Raw genomic sequence first — 23911 nt, forward strand, 5'->3', positions numbered from 1 at the left:
CACGAACTGGTGGTGTTAAATTACCAAGTGTATGTTTGATCCACTACACGACCTGACGAGGAGAAGCACCAGGTCTGACCCTGAATATGTGTCTGTTCGTTCTATCTATCTATCTATCTATCTATCTATCTATCTATCTATCTATCTATCTATCTATCTATCTATCTATCTATCTATCTATCTATCTATCTATCTATCTATCTATCTATCTATCTATCTATCTATCTATCTATCTATCTATCTATCTATCTCTACTTTATGTTTCTTAAAACATCTGTGTTTCTGTGTGTGTTTGAATTCATTTGATGCGGTCCACTAAAGGTTCCAATCCGGCCCGGATGAATCTGGGATGAATTTACAAAGTGTAAAAATTCCACAGTCCAGGCTGTGGAACTCATTTTAGTTCAGGTTCCACATACAGACCAGTATGATCTACAGTCAAATAAGAACAGCAGAAGAACCCACAAAAAAGAATGACAACTTAAAATATTTGTCTTTGTTTTAGTGCAAAAATAACATTAAATTATGAAAATATTGACATTTACAAACTCTCCTGTGACAATAAAATGTGACTAACCTGAACAAAAATGAACAACCTGAAATGTCTGTATTAAATTCAGTCCAGTTTGAACTCTTTTCTTCCTGTTCCTCAGTGTTTAGTGTCTTTGTAGATCTGATCCAGAATGCACATGGACTAATGATAAGATGAGGCAGAATATTGTTAAAATTGCACTTAGTTTTCTTAAGAAATTTCAGTTTTTTCAGGTTATTCACATGTTTTTTGTTTGGATAGTTTATAAAATAAGTATTTTCATAATTTAATGTTTTTTTTTTTAATTTGCACTAAAACAAAGACAAACATTTGGAGTTGTCATTATTTCTAGGTTATTATGTATTCTTTTACTGGTCCGGCCCACTTCAGATTAAATCAGGCTGAATGTGGAACCTGACAGAACATGAGTTTGAGAGCCCTGCCGTAGGGGGATTTAGTCTCGTTCAGCGATTCAATAAACTCAGCAATTTGCGAAGCAGTTCAGCGAGTCGTCGATTCGTGAATAATTCATCAATTCGTGAATGATTTAGTGAGTCAGAAATTTGCAAACATTTCAGAATCTATTCAGTGACTTGGCCCTACTCGGCCAATGGTTCACTACTTCGGATCGGTCCGTCTGTCGCCAGCGACTTGCCTCGCGATACAATCAAAGATGTTGTCGTGGAGACGACCTGCTGTGCGATGCGTCACATAGCACTTCCACCTCCAACTGAAGGAGTGATTCTGACTAGTTTATGTGACAATAAACAAAATATTAGCATAGTGCTGCTGAAACAATTCAGTTGCATTCACGAATCGATTCACTTAAATGAATCAATTCTTTTGAACGATTCATTTGTGAATCTCTCATCACTAGAACACAGATGAATGTGAGGACTGACTTCCTTTTAAAACTGCTTCAAAAAGACGTTTGAGGAACCTCTGGGGTTGTTGTGTTGTACAGTCACAGTTAAGATGAAAAGAAAAAGATGAAAAAAAGAAATCTACACTGTAAAAAAAAACAACATAAAAAAACAGTATTATTCCGGCAGCAGGGGTGCTGAAAAAATACTGTTAAATAACGGAAAATAACCATCTCATAAAAATACGGTAATTCTCCATAATTAAAATACAGTTTTTTGCCCTAACTTTACATGAGATTTTGCTTTTTTTTTTTTTTTTTTACTTTTTAAGGTTTAATAAAGAATATTTATATGTATCAAAACAATCAAATTACCTATAAATAAATATATAAATAATTTTCAGTGAGACTCAGTTGTACAATCCACTGATAAAAACTGTATTTGGACAGTTTATCAGTGCTTATACATGTTATACATTCACAAAAATACATTTATTCAACATTTTTGTTGTGAAACCTCCTGTAATTACACAAGATATTTGTCAATTAACAAACAAGTCTGGTTAAACTGACAGAACAAATACTTCTTTTACAGTTAATTGTCAGTAATTTTTATCTTGTTTCATTTTTTTTTTACAGTATTAAACTTTAAATTAACAGTTTAATCTCATAAATAGAAAAGAAATATTTGTGAAATTATGATACATTTGCAAATGTATTTTAACTGTATTTTTCTGTGAAAAAAGAAAAAATTTCTCATAAAAATTTTCAGTTTTATGGTTATTCACAGTTACAGTCCTTTCGTGTTTGTTTTACATTTGACATGTAAAATCACAATATATTTTTTGGAATCTCACTGATATTTTCCTGTATCTTAAAAATACAGGAAAAATCTGTAAAATAAACAGTGAAAATTCTGTTAAATTACAGCTGTTTTTTACAGTGTACTGCTGAAAATGATTACCTATCATAGCAAACAGGTCCGAGTGGTAGACGGAGCAGTTTCTGTGTTTGCTCTTGTCCAGGTTTGGTCGGTAGAGGACTCGTGCCACCATCAGGCCAAAGTAGGCACCGAACGTGTGGATAGTCATGGAGCCTCCAGCGTCCCTCGCCTGAAATCAAAAAAAAAAAAAAAAAAAAAAAAAAAAAAAGAAGAAAAGTACCAAAACATCATAAAAATCATAAATTGTGGTGAGGGGCATGGTACAACTCTAACTACTCCTGGAAAACATTAACCCATAAAGACCCAGTATTATTTTTAGGGCAGTTTCCAAATGAATTTTTCTTTATTTCTACCAATCTGAACTGATTTATCACCATTTTTTATACTGTGTATACAATATTATCCTGTGTATTTTGCATTTTCTTGGTGTAAATCAGGTATTTTCCTTCATTTCATTCACAGATCATGTAGATGTTGATGTGAATCAATGTTTTAGAGGATGATGGTGTTTCCATGGTTACTATAGAACCTGTGAACGTCCAATTATTGACATGTATTGATAGGATTAGTGGATGAACAGGTATTAATGAGTTTATATGTGTAGATGGGTTGTGTCACCAGTGGCTGCTCGGGTCTCTATGGGTTAAAGTTCTAACTGGGGCTGTGTATCGGCAAGAATCTGGCGATACGATACAAATCACAATACTAGGATCACGATACGATATATCACAATATATCATGATACTGTTAAAAAGGCAATTTTTTTTGTTTGTTTCTTTTTTTAATGATTATTTCCTTGAAAAATTTAATTACACCAGAAATTTGCACAAATACGAAACATATTTTTATTTGATCAGAACAGGATCTAATGTTATATCACAAAATGTTCCTGCGATAAAACTTAAATTCTGTTTTACAGACATTCCAGTTTCAGATCCTGTTCAAATGTTCATATTCTATTAGTTCAGAACTAACATCAGAACATTATTTTAGTTCAATCCCAACAAAGGAACTAACATTATTTAATAAAAGAGTGTTAAATAAGAATAAATAAAGTATAAAAAAACAAACAAAAAACAAAAATGAACCTCCACAATATCTGCGTTTGAATAAATACCTAAAAATATCGATACAGTACTTTTTTAATATTGATACAATATTGTGAAATGAAATATCGCAATATATTGCAGAACCGATATTTTCTTACAGCCCTAGTTCTATCAGCAATAGCTTCTATTAAAAGTTGAATAAAATCCAGTGTGTTACCCCCAGAGCGCTCAGTAGGATGAACTCGTTGACAGCGAACAGGGTGACCTCGAACATGGCCATGATGAGCAGCTGGACTGGGCTGGTTTTACCCAGAACCGCTCCAAACGAAATCAGCACAGACCCAGTGCAGAAGTCAGCGTTGATCATACTGAAGGAAACAGTGACAGTTAGTTTATACCAGTGAAAAACCACCAGGAACGTGGGACTGTCGTGTCCATACGTTCCACAGGACACTTTGTAGTACTTTCTTTCTTTCTTTAGGATCCCCATTCGCTGTACCATAGCTGCAGCTGTTCTTCCTGGGGTCCTTACAATAATCTTTACAACTTGTCAATGCGAATAACATACAATATAATCATACAAAATCAATTTTCACAAACTACATAACATACAAAAAAAATAAATAAATAAAATAAACAACAGACAAAAATACAGACACGACAGCTCCTTCAGGTCAGCAGCGGTACAGTATATACAGTACATATATTCAATTAACCCAGGTATCAATCATTTATGGTCAACAGATGTTTCTTTACTGATTTCTTAAATTTCATTTTACATTTTTTTTTTGTGTGATGTGTTCCTGTAGTTTGTTCCATTCTTGCATAGCTCTGTTTATTACCATTCTTTTCATTGCATTTGTTCTTGATTTGGGTGGTGTACAATTACCTCTGGTCGCCTGCCTGGTTGTATTGCTATGTCTATCTGAACTAAAACAAACACTTTTGTACAAGATGGATGTTTTTTTGTTCATATAATATTTCTAAAGAAAACCTGTAATGAACTAGAAGCACACAGAGAGCGCAGACCTCCACCAAGGCAGATGAGTGTCCTGGATGTGGATGGAAATTTCAGGAAATGTTGATACTGGCACAAGGAACAAATGATGAAGTTTAGGTGGTGATCAGGGGTGGGGGGGTGGGGGTGGGGGGGCACTGATCTGCCTTGGCGGAGGTCTGCGCTGTCTCTTTTCTAGAAAAGCACTTGTAGAGTGCAGACCTCCGCCAAGGCAGATCAGTGCCCCCCCCCACCTCCACCCCTGATCATCACCAAAACTTAATCATTTGTTCCTTGTGCCAGTATCAACATTTCCTGAAATTTTCATCCAAATCTGTCCATAACTTTTTGAGTTATCTTGCACACAGACAGACAGACAGACAGACAGACAGACAGACAGACAGACAGACAGACCATAACTAAAACCATAACCTCCTTGGCAGAGGTAATAAAGTCATCTTTTTTTAACAGATAGTCAGTTCAAGTGGTTCTGCATCTCAGTAACATTTGTTCTGTAGCCACACTGCAGTACGAGCGTCTCTATTGTGTGCAGTTTCCAACTTTTGAATATTTTCTAGTGTTGTATTTGACCAGACTGCTGGACAGTAATCCAACACTGACAGTACTAAGGACGGAATCACCACTTTTCCATCCTGGTCGTTATATTATCAGTCTGTTTAGTCTGAGACCATCTGTTTCTACTGAGTCTAGTGTCATGTCCAGGTATGAACAGTTTGACATTTACGTGTAGCACCCACCTCTCCACTCCGATGTGGATCTTGCCTCCGTGCATTCCGTGGAAAAAGCCTTGCATGAGCGTGGCCCACTGCAGGGCGAAGGCCGCGATCAGGAAGTTGAAGCCCACGCTGCTGAAACCGTAACGCTGCAGGAAGGTCATGAGGAACCCAAAGCCAATGAAGATCATGGTGTGGACGTCCTGGAAACCTGCACAGGTAGGAGGGAATGAGGAGGGAGCACCAACCAATGACAGAGGAGAACAGCTGGACCCGCCCCTCAGCTCAGTCCAGTCCAGTCCAGTCCAGTTCAGTTCAGTCCAGTTTAGTCCAGTTCAGTCCAGTTCAGTCCAGTTCAGTCCAGTTTAGTCCAGTTCAGTCCAGTTTAGTCCAGTTCAGTCCAGTTCAGTCCAGTTTAGTCCAGTTCAGTCCACTTCAGTCAGTTCAGTTCAGTCCAGTTCAGTTCAGTTCACTTCAGTCCAGTCCAGTCCAGTCCAGTCCAGTGCAGTCCAGTCCAGTGTGTCCTACAGTCTGACCTCTCAGTTCACCTAATTAGAGGACATTAGTGAGGACTCCAGACTGTTCATCAGTTCAGACTTTTAATTGGTGTGTCTCTCATTTTGATTCTAATTAGAGAAGTCTAACTGAACTGATTACAGAATCAAACGAGAAAAAAATGTTTAGTAAGAGTTAAACACGTTTCTAAAAATGTACTTTCCCAAACAACCAAACCGGCTGTCTGGTTTAACCCGAACCCGAACCCTGACCCTGACCCCCTAACCCGAACCCTGACCCTGACCCTGTCTCTAACCTTATAACTCTACAAACCTCACCCTAACAGGCTAATTGAGTTGAAAGTCATTTTATTATTGTGTATTTTCAGAATAATCCTTTATTATTATGTCTGAGCTTCAGTAAAACTGATTTCTGAAACTTTCACAGCTTATTTGTGAATTTGCTGAATTTTCATCTGATGTTTTTTTCCTACTCTCTTTTACTTTTCTACTCTTTTTCGTCCCCATAGACCACAGGGACTGCTTCACAAGTGTCCGTATTTGTTCAAACTAACCCACACAATACTAAACTGTGCCACAGGAGCTGTCACCATGGAAACGGAAACCTGGCATGGACGGGCCTAGGTGGTGCCAGTGTCCTCATTGACATATTGGCCCACATAGATACAGAGGCGTTCAGGGACACGGGACACCGTCCAATGACAGTGTGTGAATGCACTCTGGGACCAGAACTATGGAAATGTAGAAACGTCATGTTTTCTGTCAGACAGAGCTGGAGACGTTATTTTTATTGTATTTTTTATTATTTGTTTTATTTAGTGAGTCGACCGTCTTCATTAGCTTATTTCACTTTGCTCACCTGAACTCCTGTAAAACTCCTGTAAAATGTGTACACACACACACACACACACACAAACACAAACACAATTTTATATATATATATATATATATATATATATATATATATATATAGAGAGAGAGAGAGAGAGAGAGTAACAGGAAAGAAAACACAAGAACAATTCAAATTTCAGCCCAGTTCATGAATCTCCCCCCAGTGGCAGACTCCTAAACTCTACTCCATCCATGTTACTCTGAGGCTCCGCCCACAGCAGCTCTGAATGCACAATTCGGATTTTTTGGTGAAATCAGATGTTTTTGTGTATTTGTTCATATTTCACATTAAGTGCGACTTCTATCAGTTTTGAGTCTGAACTGAATGTGACCCTGAAGTGACCCACATGCACTAAAGAGGTCCTGAAGTGACCCACATGCACTAAAGAGGTCCTGAAGTGACCCACATGCACTAAAGAGGTCCTGAAGTGACCCACATGCACTGGAGAAGTCCTGATGGAATACCAGACCACACAGACACACACTGTGTTTACGGAAGGAAATATGGTTTTCCTCCGCTCCAACCAACAACTGGGACGTTTGTTGCATTTCAATGACGGAAAGGTCAGATAAATGAAAGTGGTCTGGGTCAGACCACTTTCATATGTGCTCCTAAATCTGACCCAGATCTGATATTTTCCAACTGGACTTCAATCTGAACGTCCAGGTCGCATTTATCCGACCTTTACGTCATTGAAATGCGACAAACGTCCCAGCTGGTCTGGGTCAGATTTAGGACCGCATATGGATGTGGTCCGGGTCAGATTTAGCACCACATATGAAAGTGGTCCGGGTCAGATTTAGGACCACATATGAACGTGGTCCGGGTCAGATTTAGGACCACATAGGAACGTGGTCCGGGTCAGATTTAGGACCACATATGAACGTGGTCTGGGTCAGATTTAGGACCACATATGAACGTGGTCTGGGTCAGATTTAGGACCACATATGAACGTGGTCTGGGTCAGATTTAGGACCACATATGAACGTGGTCTGGGTCAGATTTAGGACCACATATGAACGTGGTCTGGGTCAGATTTAGGACCCCATATGAACGTGGTCTGGGTCAGATTTAGGACCACATATGAACGTGGTCTGGGTCAGATTTAGGACCACATAGGAACGTGGTCTGGGTCAGATTTAGGACCACATATGAACGTGGTCTGGGTCAGATTTAGGACCACATATGAACATGGTCTGGGTCAGATTTAGGACCACATATGAACGTGGTCTGGGTCAGATTTAGGACCACATATGAACGTGGTCTGGGTCAGATAGTGCTGTTCAGACTGTGTGGAACAGATCAGAACCAGGTCACCTATGGACACATTTACCTGGCTCTGAACATGGACTTCAGACAAAGTAAAAACTTAACGTACATTTTGAATCATTTTAAAGTGACTTCGGGGCCTTTTGGTTCTGGGCTCATTCGGGCTCAGATCCTCATCTTTGTTGTTTTGAAGGTACAGTAGTAGTTGTGACAGAACATGGGATGTGTGTTCTGTACGGACTCCTGTTCTGCTGAGGTCTGGGCTCATTCTTCCACACTGGGAGGAAACTGCCTGATGACCTGCTTCTGTTTGTCTGGTGTCTGTGTTCACCTCCTGATCATCTTTGGGTTGTTCTGGTGAAGACCCTCCCATTATCCAAACAAAACAAGTGTAAGCAGTTCTGGACAGAAATAAATATTGTGACGTTATTTAAGCCCTGGATGTGTGTAGTCATGAAAGGCACTCCAAATATGTATTTATTTATTTTTGTTAGATTGTCTGTGTTTGGGGCTTATGCATCACTTAACCCTAATCAGATTTAAAAAAAAATAAAAAAAAATACTATAGTTCGTAGTATTTTATAAAACTATAAAATACTATTTTGTATTTGATATAAATTTTTATTCATGTACACTGTAAAAAAAAAAAAAAAGTGAAAAAAACAGTATTATTCCGGCTGCAGGTGTGCCAAAAAAATACTGTTAAATAACAGAAAATAACCATCTCATAAAAATATGGTAATTTTCCATAATTAAAATACAGTATTTTGCCCTAACTTTACATGAGGTTTTGCATATTTTTTTGACTTTTTAATGTTCAATAAAGAATATTTACATGTATTAAAACAATCCAATTACCTACATATATATATATATATATATATATATATATAATATATATATATATATATATATATATATATATATATATATATGTATAATTTTCAATGAGACTCTGTTGTCCAATCCACTGATAAAAACTGTATTTGGACAGTTTATCAGTGCTTATACATGTTATACATTCACAAAAATACATTTATTCAACATTTTTGTTGTGAAACCTCCTGTAATTACACAAGATATTTGTCAATTAACAAACAAGTCTGGTTCAAATTACAGAACAAATACTTCTTTAACGGTTAATTGTCAGTAATTTTATCTCTTTTTATTTATTTTTTTTTTTTTACAGTATTAAACTTTAAATTAACAGTTTAATCTCAGAAATAGAAAATAAATATTTGTGAAATGCATACATTTGCAAATGCATTTTAACTGTATTTTTCTGTGGAAAAAAAACATTCTTTTAAAAAAAATTGAAATTTTTTAGTTAGTCACAGTTACAGTTTTTTCATGTTATTTTACATTTGACATGTAAAATCACAGTCTGTTTTTTTCATTTCATTGATATTTTCCTGCATCTTAAAAATACAGGAAAAATCTGTAAAATAAACAGTAAAAATTCTGTTAAATTACAGATTTTTTTGTAAGCACACAATACAGTTTCAGTTGGTTATCTTTTATTTTAATTATAGTTTTTATTTATTTCAGTTAACAAAAATGTTTTTACAATTTGAGTTTTCGTCATTTCGTTAGTTTTCGTTAACGATAATAACCTTGGTTCCAACTGAAGCATGTGATTCACCATTCAACCATTTGGAGACTTTTCTTTTCTGGGTTGTGTATGATGCAGGGCATTAGTGATGTGTCTGTTTGTAGAGAATTTAAAGAAATATAAGTAAGTAACAAAAATAAATAATAAATATAAGTAGCAAAATATAGTAGGGTTATAATATAGTGTCATATATCAGTAAAATACTATAGCAAAAAAAAAACTATATATGTGTATATTTTTTCCCCTTTTTTGTTGTATTTTATTGTATTTTTATTTATTTATTTATTTATTTATTTATTTAATTTTTCTTGAGAAGTCCACATCTCAACAGTCACACCACATACACATCTTACACACTCCACCACACACAGAACATTTACACAACCAGGACAGGACATTGGCTTTTATTACTGACTGACGTGTTTCTTTTGTATATGACATGCTATATATCTTAACCCCCCCCCCCTCCCATCCCACATTATGATGATGTAATGTAAATATTGAATAATACTGTACATAAATCTCTTTGTCACTTGGTGTCGCTTCAATAAAGGTTGAAAAAAAAAGATATATATACATAAGTAAATACAAGAGGAAGTGACTGTCTGTCAGGTCAAACTTTAAACCTATGACGTAAAAACCTCCAGAGGTATTTTCCTTCAGGACTCTTCACCAGATCCTGTCACGGGAAAGGTCGAAGGTCAGATCTTATCCTTCATCACCAGACTACCTGCTTGACCTTCAGCTGATCTGTTGCATAACGGCGCCGTGTGGACATACAGTATCTGTGGATTTACATACCATCCTTATCCTTATCCTGCAGACGTCCACCTGCCTGAACTAAAGCCTGTGTGCAGGAGACAGCGTCCCTCATGTGAGTGTGTCTCTGCCCACAGGTGTGGACACGTCTGTTTAGTCTACACTTTGTCTCAGGCATGAAGACAGGACAAATCTGTGAAATCAGACGGTGATCTTGTGTTTCATCCAGTGGACCTTTACTTCCAGAGACGAGGGTTTGTGTTCCACAGATTCACTGAAGACTTTTCACTGCCTTCACACTAAGGTTCTACTAGTTTTGGATTTTTCATTATAGTTTAGTTTTATTTAGTTTTGACTTTTTTTTTCTCTAATTAAGTTAGTTTTAATTCATTTTTAGAGCAGATTTGCTAGTTTTTGTTACTTTTTGTTTTTTTCTAAATGCTAATAACAACCTCTAATAACGATGTGATGTGTTCTTGTGATCTACTTGCAGCCTCTGCAGGAACATGTGGGTTCTGGAATGACCTCCTGATCCACGAACGTCATGTATTGTATCTAAGGCATTCGTTTAGCGCCCTACGAAAGTGGACTTCGTAGTGTGTTCGTGGAAAACCTTGGACAAGATCATCCACCAGACTACGAACGCAGGAACGGCCCACGAACTCTCCACTCTTATAAGTCCGCTTTGAAAAGGTCGTACAAAATGGTCCATAAATTGTTTGCATTGTGTTTGTAGCCGTTCGTAACAGCATTTGTGACTGAGGCTTTAGTTTCATGGGTCTTGTGGGAAAACTCAGAAAAGCAAAATTTTCTGAGTCATTGAAAAAGATCTACCTACGGCAAAATGGGAAAAGAAAAGAAACAACAGTTTTCTCAATTCCAATCAAGATTCTAATAGTTTTGGATTTTTCATTATAGTTTAGTTTTATTTAGTTTTGACTTTTTTTCTCTAATTCAGTTAGTTTGAATTCATTTTTAGAGCAGGTTTGCTAGTTTTTAATAGTTTTCGTATTTTTCTAAATGCTTAATTTTAGTTTAGTTTTAGGGAGTTATTTTTTATATCTTTTCTCTTCTTCTCTGTCGTCGTATTCAAATAAATCCCAGACAGGACTCTGCTGCTTTCTCCCAACTTTAGTCTCCATGTTTCCAGGTAGAGTGGGGACCAGAAGACCACTGGAAACCACAAGTGACGACAAGTGTCGTATGGTGCCGCTAGCTAAAATTGCTAGAGTGAAATAAATTGCTTCGAGATGAAAACAAAGGGAAGTTTATCCATAATTCTTATCTGTTTTACTTAGTTTTGTAAACACACAATACAGTTTCAGTTAGTTATCATTTTTTTAGTTATAGTTTTTATTTATTTCAGTTAACGAAAATGTTTTTACAATTCTAGTTTTCATCATTTCGTTAGTTTTCGTTAACGATAATAACCTTGCTTCATACAGCAAAGGATCTGGATCAGGGCTGTCAAACTCATGTTAGTTCAGTTCCACATTCAGCCTAATATGATCTACAGTGGGCGGGACCAGTAAAATAATATAAATAATAAGAACTTATGAAGAATGTCAACTCCAAAGTTTTTTCTGTGTTTTTGAGCGAAAAAAGTAAGAATCCATAATGAAAATGTTTACATCTACGAATTGTACTTGAACATAACATGAACAAATATGAACAAATATAAACTTCTTAAGAAAAATAAGTGCAATTTTAACAATATTACGTCTGAGTTTACCATTTATTCATGTGCATCACAAGGTACAGATCACAGTGGATCTACAAATACACAAAACATTTAATAACAGACAGTTTATTATTAAAATTCCATATACTTCTATTAAGACATTTCAGGTTGTTCAAATTTGTTCAGGTTATTCACTTTTTTGTAAAAGGTTAGTCTGTAAATGTACATTTTTGTGCAAATGAACCTTTGTTTTTTTACACTAAAACAAAAAGAAAAAATGGCAGTTTTCATTATTTATAGGTTATTCTGATAGTGTTCTACTGCTCTGACCCATTTTTAGATGGAACTGACCTAAAATAATTTGAACTTCCTTGATCGTTTATATCTTCAGTGTAAGTTTTGCATTTCACAAATTCATCCCACGGGCCAGATTGGACCCTTTGGTGGGTCGGTTTTGGCCCCCGGGCCACACGTTTAACACTTGTGATCTAGGTTATAAAAGCCAAGTGACCTCTGTGTATGTGTGTGTATGTGTGTGTGTGTGTGTGTGTGTCTCAGTCATCACACTAACTCCGTACACAGCTGACTGCTGCAGTTTGTCATCCTTCTGAACAGACTAGTGAAAACAGTAAGTTAATAGGACCAATATTTTGTCAGATATTAGTCATTTTTAATTCAATATCCTTATAATCCCGTTCCTATGTCCAGAAGACTTTGGTGGTGACTGCTGGACAAATGTGGTACAGCATGCATCTGCATAAAAACGCCCACGTCTAGAACCTGTGGATCCACACGGGTCAACGTGCTAATAAAACAAGTGAGTTCATGTTTGAAACTCTGATGTGAACCTGAACAGCAGGTTTATGTTGGCAGTGTTACTAATTAAAGTTCCTTATTTTAATTTAGTAGTCTTCTGCTTCTTTGTGTTGAATCATATTTTGGGTATTATAATGCTGCGTTCCCACTATGTGGAACCGGCTCGACTCGGCTCGGCTCGAATCAGTATTCCTGCAGACTGTTTCCATTACAGGATACTATCGACTTTACAGTACCTGGTCGTCATAGCGATGTGGTGTGTTACTTCCGTGTCGTCTGTTCAGAGTTGCTGAAAACTCACTTGTTGCGTGTTGTCTCGTCTGAATTTTTCCGTCGGCCACCAAAGACTGAATCTCCTCGACCGACCATGGTGTAGTTTTGGGCTGTTATCATGTGGATTAATGTACCGCTGTATTTACTGTCCACTCCTGCATCTGTTTTTTGTAAAACGGCGGATCACAGAGAAAACTGTCTGACCAATCAGTGGTCTGCAGTGTTGTATGTCACGGTTCAGTATCGCTACCGGTACCAAAAAACTAGTACCAGTACCAGATGACAGGTCCTTTTTTGTAATGGAAATGCAGAAAGGCTGAGCCGAGTCGAGTCGAGTCGAGCCGATACCACGCAGTGGAAACGGGGCATGAGATATTATGTCCATGTACAGTATATATCCTTGTATATCAATGCTCTTATTTCATATATTGGCCAATATATCGGTTATTGGCCGATATATCAGATATCAGCTTTTTTTTGCCCCCAATATTGGTATCGGTCCCAAAGATCCCATATCAGTCGGGCTCTAGTTGAAATGCTTCCCAAAACACTCTGGTATAAGTGCAGTTTAAAAACAAGTTGTTCTAAAGCACAGGTGTCACACTCCGGTCCTCGAGGGCCGGTATCCTGCATGTTTTAGATGTGTCCCTCTTCCAGCACACCTGACGGTCGTTATCAGGCTTCTGCAGAGTTGGATGATAGGCTGATCATTTGAATCAGGTGTGTTGGAAGAGGGAAACATCTAAAACATGCAGGATACCGGCCCTTGAGGATCTGGGTTTGACACCCCTGTTCTAAAGTGTCAGAGTCACAGAAAACACAGATGTTTTTATCAATGTTGATTCTTTGTCTCAGAAACTCATTACAAGGACAGATACTATTTAAAGCTGCGTACGACTTTTGTCACCAGTGTTTCTTCAGATCTGTCAGACCCCAGTCACAGCTTAAGCATCATTAATCCAACTGTCAGGTCACTCGGGCAAATTTGGAAATTTGTTGCTACATGCATTGTGGAGGGCGGACATTCACGCAGCCGCAGTAGCAGCAACAACAAACATGTCAACCAAGCAAAAGCAGCTGCATGAGGCTCCGCCTCCCACAGTGCACGCCGCGACAAATTTCCAAAAATGTCCGAGTGACCCTCCAGCTCTGTTTGTAAACACACGGACTGTTTATGGTGGAGTACACTACGACAGCGTTCACCGAGACGGCAGAGGTTCAGCTGAGTGACCACAGACAGACCGACCGATTCAGGACCCTGAGGACACCACCACCGAAAACTGTGACAACAGTCATACGCAGCTTTAAGCTCCGCCTTTTGTTGTTTCCATACGTCATTTCTCACACGTATTGACTGTAAGTATGATTAAAACAAAACACAAACACACACCAGAATGCACAGGATGTACAGGATATGATGTCACTGCTCTGAGCCAATAGCAGATCAACCTGATGTTTATTTCATACACAATAAAGATAATGAGTGATTTTTTTTTTCTTATAGTGGATAATTTTTGGGCTGTTCTCTTTTTTTTCTTATAGTGGATAATTTTTTGAACTGTTCTCTTTTTTTTCTTATAGCGGATCATTTTTTGGTCTGTTCTCTTTTTTTTCTTATAGCGGATCATTTTTTGGTCTGTTCTCTTTTTTTTCTTATAGCGGATCATTTTTTGGTCTGTTCTCTTTTTTTTCTTATAGCGGATCATTTTTTAGGCTGTTCTCTTTTTTTTCTTATAGTGGATAATTTTTGGTCTGTTCTCTTTTTTTTCTTATAGTGGATAATTTTTGGGCCTGTTGGACCTCTGGGCCACCGTACTTTTCCATCATGAACAGCTCAGACTGACCTGACAGTCTATGACCTGTTCACACACATTAGCCTTCAGACACATCACCTACAGAGATTTAAGGTGGAATGGAAATCGTGCACCACATCAAGTAGTAGACCTTAAATGTGACGTGTTTATTTGTGACTGAACTGAGGTGGTGAGGGATCGGCGGACGGGAACTTTGTGCTTTGTCAGTTGATGTGAATCAGGAAAATAATGATGACAGAGCTTTGTGTGTGTGTGTGTGTGTGTGCGTGTGCGTGTGTGTGTGTGTGTGTGTGTGGGACAGCAGTGGACTGGAAGACATCAGTGGGAACCTGAAAGAACCGTACTTCTCTAATTAGGAAACTAGAACGCAGCAGCGCTAACAGGTCTGGAGCTCATTTATACAGGATGAAATATTTTCCCAACAGTTGTAATAAAAATTTGTCCAGTTGTTGTGATTATTTAATGAGTCTGCATGTTCTGAAGTGCTGAAAACACTACAGTCCTCTTACACGAGTAGAAATTTGACCTCTGATTTGAACCCATAAAGACCCAGTGCTACTTCTGTGGCAGTTTCCTGCATATGAAACCTTTCCTAAGTGATTTATCATCATTTATCATAATATTATCCTCTATATTTTTCATTATTCACAGCAAATTATGTATTTTCCTATATTTTGTTTCGTATATTTAATGTAGATGTTCATGAAAAGTTAATTGATTCAAAGGTTATTGTATCAAAAACAGAGAAAACTGAGGAAAAAGTGACTTTTTCAGTCCAATCCATCATTAACTGAACATAAACCCAGTGTCCATCCACTGTCACTGATCCGACTCCACGGGTTGAAGAGTTTTTCTGAAATTTTGTTCAGTTTGTGGTGTATTTTGTTCATGTTACTTATTATTTTGTCGATTTATTCATTTTTGTTCATTTCATTTGGCTGTTTTTTGTTGCTAATTGTATTCTTTTTTCTTTCTTTCTTGTTTTTTTTTTTTTTTTTTTTTTTTTTTTTTTACCTCATTTTAGTCTTTTTTTGCACATTATTGAATATATTGTACATTTTTTATTCATTTTTGTTCATTTCATTTTGCTGTTTTTGTTTATTTTGTTGCAAATTTTAGTCTTTTTTTCCTTATTTTAGTCTTTTTTTGCACATTATTGAGTATTTTGTACATTTTTTTATTCATTTTTGTTCATTTCATTTATTATTGATCATAAACGCAGTGTGTGCATCCACTGTCACTGATCCGACTCCATGGGTTTAAGTGTTTTTCTGAAATTTTGTTCAGTTCGTGGTGTATTTTGTTCATGTTACTTATTATTTTGTTGATTTATTCATTTCTGTTTATTTCATTTGGCTGTTTTTGTTATTTTTTTGCTAATTTTATTCTTTTTTTCTTGTCTTTTTTTCTTTTTTTCTTTTTTTAGCTCATTTTAGTCTTTTTTTGCACATTATTGAGGATTTTGTACATTTTTTATTAATTTTTGTTAATTTCATTTGGCTGTTTTTGTTTATTTTGTTGCTAATTTTATTCTTTTTTTCTTTTATTTTCCTTTTACCTCATTTTAGTCTTTTTTGCACATTATTGAGGATTTTGTACATTTTCTTTTTATTCATTTTTGTTCATTTTATTTATTATTGATCATAAACCCAGTGTGTCCATCCACTGTCATTGATCCAACTCCATGGGTTTGACTGGTGAATCAAAGTTGGAGAAGATGGCGGTGTTTCCACGGTAACTATGGAGCCTCTGAACGTCCAAATATGGTCATATCTAATGACCATGAAAAGATGACGAACTGTATTTGACACCAGTTATTGACATGGATGATAGTATTAGTGCAGGGCTGGTCAACCTGTGGCTCCGGAGCCTCATGCGTCTCTTCCTCCTCCTGTAGTGGCTCCTCCCTTTACTGCCGTCAAACCAGCCGCTAGCATTTTTCTTGTGTGCTACTCATTCGACAATTACGGTAAAAGAGCTGCATGTATATTACTCATGTAATTCTGTCCGTTTTGCGGGAGCTTGCGGATGTGAAACCAGACAGAGAATATGGAGCAGTACAACTGAGAACTGTGGAGGCAGTGTTGAGTTTGGAAGAGAACCATTTCCATAAAGAGCCATACTTTTCATAGAGCGACTGTATGAGTATGAGTACTGCGTACTTCTGGAGTAATCCTACAACAGATTCCCTTCAAACATACAAAAGTGTTTTTTTTTTTTTTTTTGTCTGAAATAGGCTTTAAGACTAAATTCAATGATGAACAAAATTATTTTTTCCAATAAGTACCTCATGAATTTGGTATATTTGGTATTAGTACTTCATATACTATTAACACAAATACTATGAACTACTTTTACTGTGTACTTTTGGTGTAATCATACTCCAGAGCCCCTTCCAAGCTTCAAAAGTGTTTGTTTTCATCTGAAATAGGCTTTAAGACTAAATTCAATGATGAATAAAATTATAATTTCCAAAAAGGACCTCGTGAATTTGGTATTTTTGGTATTAGTACTTCATATACTATTAGCACAAATACTATGAAATACTTTTACTGTGTACTTTTAGAGTAATCATACTCCAGAATCTATTCCAAGCTCCAAAAGTGTGTTTTTTCGTCTAAAATAGGCTTTAAGACTAAATTCAATGATGAATAAAATTATTTTTTCCAATAAATATCTCATGAATTTGGTATTTTTGGTATTAGTACTTCATATACTATTAGCACAAATACTATGGAATACTTTTCCTGTGTACTTTTGGAGTAATCATACTCAAAAATCCCTTCCAAGCTCCAAAAGTGTTTGTTTTTTCATCTAAAATAGGCTTTAAGACTAAATTCAATGATGAATAAAATTATTTTGTCCAATAAGTACTTCGTGAATTTGGTATTTTTGGTATTAGTACTTCATATACTATTAGCACAAGTACTATGAAATTCTTTTACTGTGTACTTTTAGAGTAATCATACTCCAGAATCCATTCCACACTCCACTTCTGTTTGTTGTATTCAGTGGTTTTAACAGATAAAATGTTTAAAAAAAAATTAAACTTGTTAAAGTTTTTAAGTTATGTTATTTTTTGCAGCTCCAGACTATTTTTTTTTTTTTTTTTTTTTTTTAGTGGAAGAGGGGGCAAAATGGCTCTGACTGACATTAAAGGTTGCAGAACCCTGGATTAGCGGATCGACAGGTGTTAGACATCAGGTTTGGGTCTTTGTGGGTTAAAAAATAAATCACAGTGACAGAATAACATTTGTCATATCTTAGTTTTTTTATTTTATTTTTATGGGCTGAGCTGGCTGACAGGCAGCTGTCTGTACTGATAAGGCAGCAGCCGACACCAACTGTACTCTGTGTCTGAGGTTTTACCACTTACTTTAGGATTGAGAATATATTATAACAACACCTGAAATGATGTGTGCAGTACAGTTACAGTTTTAATTGTGGTGTGTATCAGATGGTGAAATGCCCCTGACCCCCTCTACAGTTCCTCAGCCTAAACTCCCAGAAGTCCACGGGGCACTTACTTGGGTAGCGGTAGTAGAAGTCGTTCTCAATCTGTGAGTTGTTGTGCACGTGCTCATGCCATTCCTTGGCGTCGGTCTCGTAGTCGTACTGGACCAGCGTGCCGAACAGGATGATGAGGATGATCTCCAGGATGAGGCAGGTGACGGGCAGCTTCAGCCGCATGTTGGTGGCCGTGTCCGTCATGGTCAGGGTCGAGCTGAGGCGGAACACAGTCTGTGTGAAGTGTGTGGGGAACCGGGAGAGGAGAGGGAGTACAGATCCGCCGAGTCCAGCAGGAATGGAAGAGCCACTGTGTCTGTGGTCCACAAACACACACACATACACACAGACACACACACACACACACACAGCGGTGTATGGAAGGAGAAGCGCACACACAGACACGCTGCGCTGGTTTTGTTCTGCTGGGCCACACCCACCAGACACACCTCCTCTGGGGGAAGCCCCTCCCCTTAGGCCTGTAGGCTTTTAAGGTAGTAAGACAGTCAAGGGTTCACATGTTGAAAATGAAAGGGTATGGATAAGGGTTAGGGTTAAGGGAAGGGGTTAGGGTTAAGGGAAGGGTTAAGGTTAAAGGGAAGGGTTAGGGTTAAGGGAAGGGGTTAGGGTTAAGGGAAGGGTTAAGGTTAAAGGGAAGGGTTAGGGTTAAGGGAAGGGGTTAGGGTTAAGGGAAGGGTTAAGGTTAGGGTTATGGGTAAGGGTTAGGGTTAGGAACAGGGTTGGGGTTAAGGTAAGGGTAAAGGTTAAGGTTTCCATTATGGATAAGGGTAAGGGTTAGGAATAGGGTTTAAGTTAAGGTAAGGGTAAAGGTTAAGGTTAGGGTTATGGATAAGGGTTAGGGTTAGGAACAGGGTTAGGGGTTAGGGTTAAGGTAAGGGTAAAGGTTAAGGTTAGGGTTAGGGTGGACGGTCTCCTTCCATCTCAGAAGCTGACATGTGCTCTGTCCAGACCTGAGCTGACCCTTGGACTCCTCCGTCCATCACGCCCGTCCACAGTCCACGCTCCGTCCATCTGGAACTGAACTCAGCTGTTTTTGTGCCGACTGGTTTCCTCTTTGTGTGAAACTGTTTCTAGTACCTGTCTTAAGTGACAGTGGTTTAATAAAAGCCTCTTAAACCTACATTTTTCACAGAAGCATGTTTTTTTTCTCATGTATTATCACCAGAAGGTCAAAGGTCAGACACAGGTTCAACAGTAGTCACTGAGTCTTTTCACATAATTAAGTACTGTAGATGGTGACAGTAAATTATTAATCATTTAAAGGCAGGGGGTGTGGCCTATTCACACCTGGACAGTCCTTTGGTCCGTTTATTTGGTTCACATTGAATATGGACTTTGTGGTTTTTTTGTTTGGGTCGGATCATATTGTTATTGCACTTTTTGTTAGTGGACCAAAATTTGTAAACACAAGCATGTGATGAATTGCGCTGGCATTGGACAGAAAAGCCGTGGGCGGGGTCAATCAGAGACAGTGGGTGTTGACGAAAACAAACATGAAGGTCCTACGTGACCACTGACCAAATGTCCATGAGAGGGTCAGTGTCCTCATTGGTCCACGTATTTCCCACTGTTACTATCGTTAACGAAAACTAACAAAATGACCAAAACTAGAATTGTAAAAACATTTTTGTTAACTGAAATAAATAAAAACTATAATTAAAAGAAAAAAATAACTAACTGAATCTGTTTTGTGTGCAAACAAAACTAACTAAAACGCTTTTCGTCTTTGTCAATGTCGGATTGATATGAAATCGATTTATTTCGCTCTAGCAATTTTAGCTAGCGGCACCATACGACACTTTTTGGTCCGTCACTTGTGGTTTCCAGTCGTCTTCTGGTCCCCACTCTACCTGGAAACATGGAGACTAAAGTTGGGAGAAAGCAGCAGAGTCCTGTCTGGGATTTATTTGAATACGACGACAGAGAAGAAGAGAAAAGATATTTAAAAAAAACCTAAAATTAATACTAAAACTGAACTAAAACTAAGCATTTAGAAAAAAATGAAAATTAATAAAACTATCAACCTGCTCTAAAAACGAATTAAAACTAACTGAATTAGAGAAAAAAAAGTCAAAACTAAATAAAACTAAACTATAACAAAAAATCCAAAACTATTACAACCTTGGTCTGACCTCATGGCTGCCGCTGTTAGCTCAGGCTACAAATGCAGATCAGCTACTTCCAGTTTTGGAGATTACCCACAATGCCATGCGGCTACAGTGGCTCATCAAGCCCAAAAGGCTCATGGTTCCTTGGTTTGTTTGGGCTGGAGGACGGTTCTGTTCACAGCAGAAGTGAAACAGCCCAGAGTCTGTGTAGAAGTGGACCCAGACCACCTCTTCTAGGTGGTCTGGGTCCACTTGTTTGGTTGGATCAGAGTTCGCATGTTTGTATTCACACCTAAAAAAAAGTCCAGACTTTCTGCTGAAACGAACTCTGGTCCGTTTTAAATGGACCAACCAAAGTAGGTGTGAATCCAGCCTATACGCCCAATGACGGTCCACTCTTTTATGTATTCGATAAACCCCTCAGTCTGAGTTTCTGTCCCCCATTGACTGATACCACCATCGTTGTCCTCAGATGCTTCAGTATTTCCTTAAACATACAGATCAAAGTGTCTTTAATATTAGTCAGCTGACAGGAAGTGCCTTTGTTTAGTCCAGGCTCTGCCCCCTATCCTGATCATGTCTGTCAAACGAAGTCTGGACTCTGTCGGATTCACAGGGACATGACTGACTCAACTGGAAAGGAGTTCCATTAAAGACACAGATCCTTCTGATCAGAAGAACAACAAACCTGAGTAGATCAGACCTGTTTAGGTGATCAGTTGGATGGTCCAGTCACTTCTCCATGGAATGGATCAGTGTTCAGCCTTCTCAGTTGTCCTTCAAACTGAACATCTGTCCCTCCTCGTAGATTCTACAGCTGATAGATTTGATGGATAAATATAGTGTGTTGAACAGATTTACACCAGTAGAATCTCCAAAGTGGACCAGAATGTTCTGTTAGATTTGAAAAGTCTGGATTTTCCACCATGATATTCAAATGAGTTCAGGTCAAAGGTCATGTTTGGTCATTCAGTGGAGCTGCAGACGGATTAAAGGCACTATTTCACTATTATATGAATGAATGATCTAGAAGTGGATCCAAGTGCATCAGAGCTTTGATGGGATTTGGAGGAAATATTGGTGGTTGAAGGTGATGACGAATGGAGCTGAGTTCAACATCTGGAGGTTTAAAGAGTTGGACAAGATCAAAATATGGAGCCAGAAGACGGATCCAGCTAGGAATCAAACAGACAACTATGGATGAGGAAGTCTAGGACAGTGGGACAGAAAGGGACAAAAAGGACAGGAAGGACAGGAAGGACAGGAAGGACATACAGCCTGTGGGCTGAACTGGGTCATGACTCCAGTCAAAGGGGTCATGAGTTCCATCACAGAAGCCATTGTTCATTTGAATGACTTTAACTTATCACCTTAGTCTGTGTGGTGAGGTTTAGCTTTAGGGGGGTGGGGGGGTGGGGGGTTAAACTATTTAAATGGTTTAGAGAAGACCAAAAAAACCCTACTACACCTTTAATCCTGTGACAAACATCCGTCTGTCCTTCCATTGTGTCTCTGCTGACAGAATACAGTCTGTTGTAACTCTGCAGTTGGGTTTCCTCCATCCAGGAGTCAAGGCTCCAATCTACGGAGAAAATTCAACTGCTTTACTTAAGAAAACAGAGACGATCCTGTTGACGGAAGACACACAAGTTTAGAACGCTGGTTTTATTAAAGTGTTCCTTGAATGACTGAACTACACATGTCAAAGTTCGTCCTAAATAAATGGACGTGTAATGACATTTTGACAGACGGTGGAATTCCAGTTGAAGAGACGACAGGATGTTGAATGGACCTTCAGGCATCAGTTCATCTGTGACAGCGGCCGTCTCCTGTCGCCACCATACTTCACATTCCCCAAAATCAAAACAACATTCTGAGAATTCTTTCACCGTTTGTTGGAGAAAAGGTTGTGTCGGATGAGGAGGGTTGATAGAAGGATGACTGACGTCCCTTATCAAACATTTCACTAACAGTCATATGACACACCAGTGCATTGACCCGTGGTTCTACATGTGGTCGTTCTGATGCAGGGCAGAGCTGACGTTGGAGAAAAGAAAGTCTATGAGTCTACATTTTATAAGCACTGACATAAAGATTGGTTTGGTAAATCATTCTTTAAAATTTAAACAACAATTAATATATTAATACCAATATCTAGGGACCAAGGTTATTATTAATGAACACTAACAAAATTAGCAAAAACTAGAATTGTAAAAGCATTTTCATTAACTGAAATAAAAAAAAAACTATAGTTAAAAGAAAAAAAAAACAATAACTAACTGAAACTTTATGGTGTGTTTACAAAACTAACTAAAACAGATAAAAATTACGGATAAAATTCCCTTCGTTTTTGTCTTTGTCAATGTCGGGTTGATACAAAATCGATTTATTTCGCTCTAGCGATTTTAGCTAGCGTCACCATACGACACTTTTTGGTCCGTCACTTGTGTTCACTTGTGGTTTCCAGTCGTCTTCTGGTCCCCACTCTACCTGGAAACATGGAGACTAAAGCAGCAGAGTCCTGTCTGGGATTTATTTGAATACGACGACAGAGAAGAAGAGAAAAGAGACGACTAAACTAAAATTAATACTAAAACTAAACTAAAACTGAGCATTTACAAAAAAAATTAAAACTAATAAAAGCTAACAAACCTGCTCTAAAAACAAACTAAAACTAACTGAATTAGAGAAAAAAACCTTAAAACTAAATAAAACTAAACTAGAATGAAAAATCCAAAAGTATTCGAACCTTGCTAGGGACTGAAGTTAGTGAGTGCATCCTTACTGTTTTTAACTTCATTTCCCATCATGCAGCATGGTACTGACATGTAAGGCTGCTTCCTGTCCCTCCCCCTGGACACCAGTTGGTTTACAGGTTCACTTACCACTACAGGACGTACGATGCAGTGGTTCACACTGAACATGTGTCTGTGCTGAGCAACGGCAATTAAACCAGCTCTGACATGAAAAAACAGAATTAAAAAAAAAGGTATTTTATGTCGAGGTGGAACTGTTCCTCAACTTGTAGGTACCACACTGGCCAGTTAGAAACCTCTCAATCACACACACGCACACACACACACACACACGCACACACACACACACGCACACACACACGCACGCACACACACACACACACGCACACGCACGCACACACACACACACACATTTCAGATTAGTACAGGTCAGTGTTAAATACATTATCATGTGTTGTTTGGGGTTAGGGTTAGGGTTGGAACATTCAGGGTTTCCAATTTCTACAAGTATTTAGGGTCAGGAAATAGAAGAGCTTTCAAATGTATAATTAAAATAAATAAATAAATAAATAAATAAATAAAAAAATAGAGAAAATTCATCTGGGACGGAACCAGTGCTACAAAAGTAGGACTGGGTCTGTGTGGGCTAACCCCTGACCCTGACCCTGACCCTCTAACCCTCTGACCCTCTGACCCTTTAACCCTCTAACCCTTTAACCTTCTGACCCTTTAAAGGGTTATAGGGTTACACTGTAAAAAAAAAACAAAACA

At 37.9% G+C, this 23911-nt stretch overlaps 1 protein-coding gene across 1 annotated transcript in view; it reads right to left on the reverse strand.

The window, feature by feature from the left end:
* The window catches only part of rhbg (Rh family B glycoprotein), a 38693-nt gene extending 20046 nt beyond the window's left edge, over positions 1–18647 (reverse strand). Inside the window, exons 1-4 of the mRNA XM_030157271.1 lie at positions 18276–18647; positions 5142–5328; positions 3604–3754; positions 2359–2506 (exon numbers count right to left, since the gene is read on the reverse strand). Coding sequence (XP_030013131.1) covers positions 2359–2506; positions 3604–3754; positions 5142–5328; positions 18276–18459 — 670 coding nt within the window. The 5' untranslated portion in view covers positions 18460–18647. The remainder of the gene's footprint in view (positions 1–2358; positions 2507–3603; positions 3755–5141; positions 5329–18275) is intronic.
* Positions 18648–23911: the final 5264 nt, after the last annotated feature.

The sequence above is a fragment of the Sphaeramia orbicularis genome, chromosome 16, assembly GCF_902148855.1.
Source record: "Sphaeramia orbicularis chromosome 16, fSphaOr1.1, whole genome shotgun sequence".
Lineage (NCBI taxonomy): Eukaryota > Metazoa > Chordata > Actinopteri > Kurtiformes > Apogonidae > Sphaeramia > Sphaeramia orbicularis.